Below are 2,276 nucleotides of genomic sequence, written 5' to 3'. Positions count from 1 at the left end.
ATGTGTTTACAAGTATGAAAGTTACGAAAGATCTCAGATAATTAGAAAAACACAATTGTCACCTCGAAACTGGTGAAGGCATTGTGTAAAACAAAAATTTCTCCTAGTTTTTATTTAGCTCTCAAAAATATATATAAATTATTGTTATTATTTTATTTCATTTATAGTTTATTCCTCATTATATATACCCATTTATGTGCACTAATATATTCGCACTTTACGTGTAAGAAATAATTTTCTTGTATACATATTTTTTTCCTTTTGGGGGGGACTAATAAAAGAAACAGCAAAGGTTTAATTAATATTAACAATTTTTCAACTTATTTATTTTTAATATCTGCTTAATATCTATTTAAAAATAGTTCAATAATAAATAGTAGCACTTTTTTGCAGTTAATAATATAAAATACTACTTAAATGAAAGCATTGTAAAAACATTTTCCCCTTAAAGTGTTAAGAAGCAAAATTTTACGAAAAAGGAAAAAAGTATCAATTTAATTAATTTGATAAGAATAATCCATTCGAGTTATTAAATTTTCCTATAATACTCTGTATCATTCGAACTATTATAAATTTTATTCAACATGGCCCAACGAACTAGAAAATTTTCCGTTTTCTTAAAAATTCTCACATGTTCCCTTTTAGTACTGCTATGCAAAAATTAGAATTGAGCAAAATATATATTATATTTTAACATTCGATGTTCCTTCATCCCCCATTCTCCCGACATACGTTGGGGAGCTAATATATTTCTACATATATGTCTCCTCGTCGTACAATCTCTTATCCCCGTTGTTGCTCTGTAGGACATATATGTTATGGGCACATATATATACCATAAACCCTTCAACACCCTTTTTTTCACCCTTTTAGTCATATACATTTCTTGAATCATGGGAGACGGGGTCGTGCAAACAAAAGGCGGTCAGAGTCAGCAGATTGTTAACAAGGGACTCCCCCATAATAACCCCACAACAAGGTCAATACTCATATTTAAAAAATAAGGTCCTTGATCTGTTGAACGAAGAACATGATTCTTTTGGAAGAATATACGACTTAACACACGGTGAGGTATTCAGAAACCCTTTTACCAACCTAATTCATGAGGACCGTTTCCGAAAAAAAAGCTACCGCAATTTAGATGCATCCTCTGATGATATGAGTAGTATAAATGAATTCAAGAGAGCACTACAAGAACAATCCAAAGGAATTAATGATTCCTTAGACATCGACTGTTTTTATGATGATGAAGCTTCCTCCAACACACCATCAGCCATTGAATTCGAAGGACATGATAAATCCAGAAGTTCTCATAAATCATTAACATCTGAACGAAAAAACAAACAATCAACTGGACCTATACAATTCACGTACAAAGTTGAAGAAAACTTAGAAACTCTTAAAGAAATGGTTAGGCAAGCTTCTGCACAAGGAGAGCCATCTGAGGGTGGGATCCTGGGAGCCTTAAAAAAATTTGATCGACAATTTGAAGTCGAATTATTACGTTCAGTGAATGATAAATGTCTTTCTGACTATGATGAATGCAAATATAAAACCCTAAAAGGAAGATACCAACACTTTATGAAAAAATTTAAAATATACTTACCACCAACTGTAACCATGTTTCTTATAATGTTAATGCTTGTATTTAAATCCTTAGTTTCCTATCAATTCATAGCAGCTTGGTCAATCGGATTCTTTACAATGATAGTTTACTATTTATATAAATTGTGGAAAATTTCCAAAATAAAGGAGTGTTACAAACGCTTTAACACAAAAGGGAAATTGAGAAAACCAAGTGAATACTAAAGGAAGTCTCCTTAGGGGTTATCCAAAGATTTCTAATATGAGTTTTTAAATGCGCAGAAAAATTTGGATACTTCCTTATTTAAAAATATAATACAAAACAAAGCTTATTTGATAAGATGGAATTTTTCTTTTTTCAATAATTTCTATTGAAAATTATTTTTTTTATTTCTAATTGTAAAAAGCATGATTAATAATATAATTTCATTTTTTTGTAATGCATAATGGTAATATATTTATATTTCTGGACTGTTTATTTGATGAATAGTTCATTAAATCTAATGCCGCTACCTGCTACAACTACTACTAATAATAACAATAATATGAAATGAAAGGAAGAAGTCATATTTTATACATACATGAATAATATTATATCCTTTCCTTTGTTTTTATTCTCATGTATTTTTTGTTGTGGTTATGTGATAACTTTTATTCGCTGTGTCTAGTTTTTACTAATGAGTTCATTAATC

At 29.6% G+C, this 2,276-nt stretch overlaps 1 protein-coding gene across 1 annotated transcript; it reads left to right on the top strand.

Annotated features, from left to right (window-relative positions):
• Positions 1-584: 584 nt before the first annotated feature.
• On the top strand, positions 585-1,809 carry C922_02031 (hypothetical protein; the record flags this gene model as incomplete). Its single annotated transcript, XM_008817630.1, has 2 exons — positions 585-644; positions 874-1,809. 2 exons carry the CDS (start codon positions 585-587, stop codon positions 1,807-1,809), a joined length of 996 nt encoding a protein of 331 aa, XP_008815852.1.
• Positions 1,810-2,276: the final 467 nt, after the last annotated feature.

Source organism: Plasmodium inui, assembly GCF_000524495.1.
Source record: "Plasmodium inui San Antonio 1 unplaced genomic scaffold supercont1.6, whole genome shotgun sequence".
NCBI classification, from domain to species: domain Eukaryota; phylum Apicomplexa; class Aconoidasida; order Haemosporida; family Plasmodiidae; genus Plasmodium; species Plasmodium inui.
The sequence above is the reverse complement of the archived record's forward strand: the minus strand, read 5'-3'. Positions and strand labels throughout refer to the sequence as shown.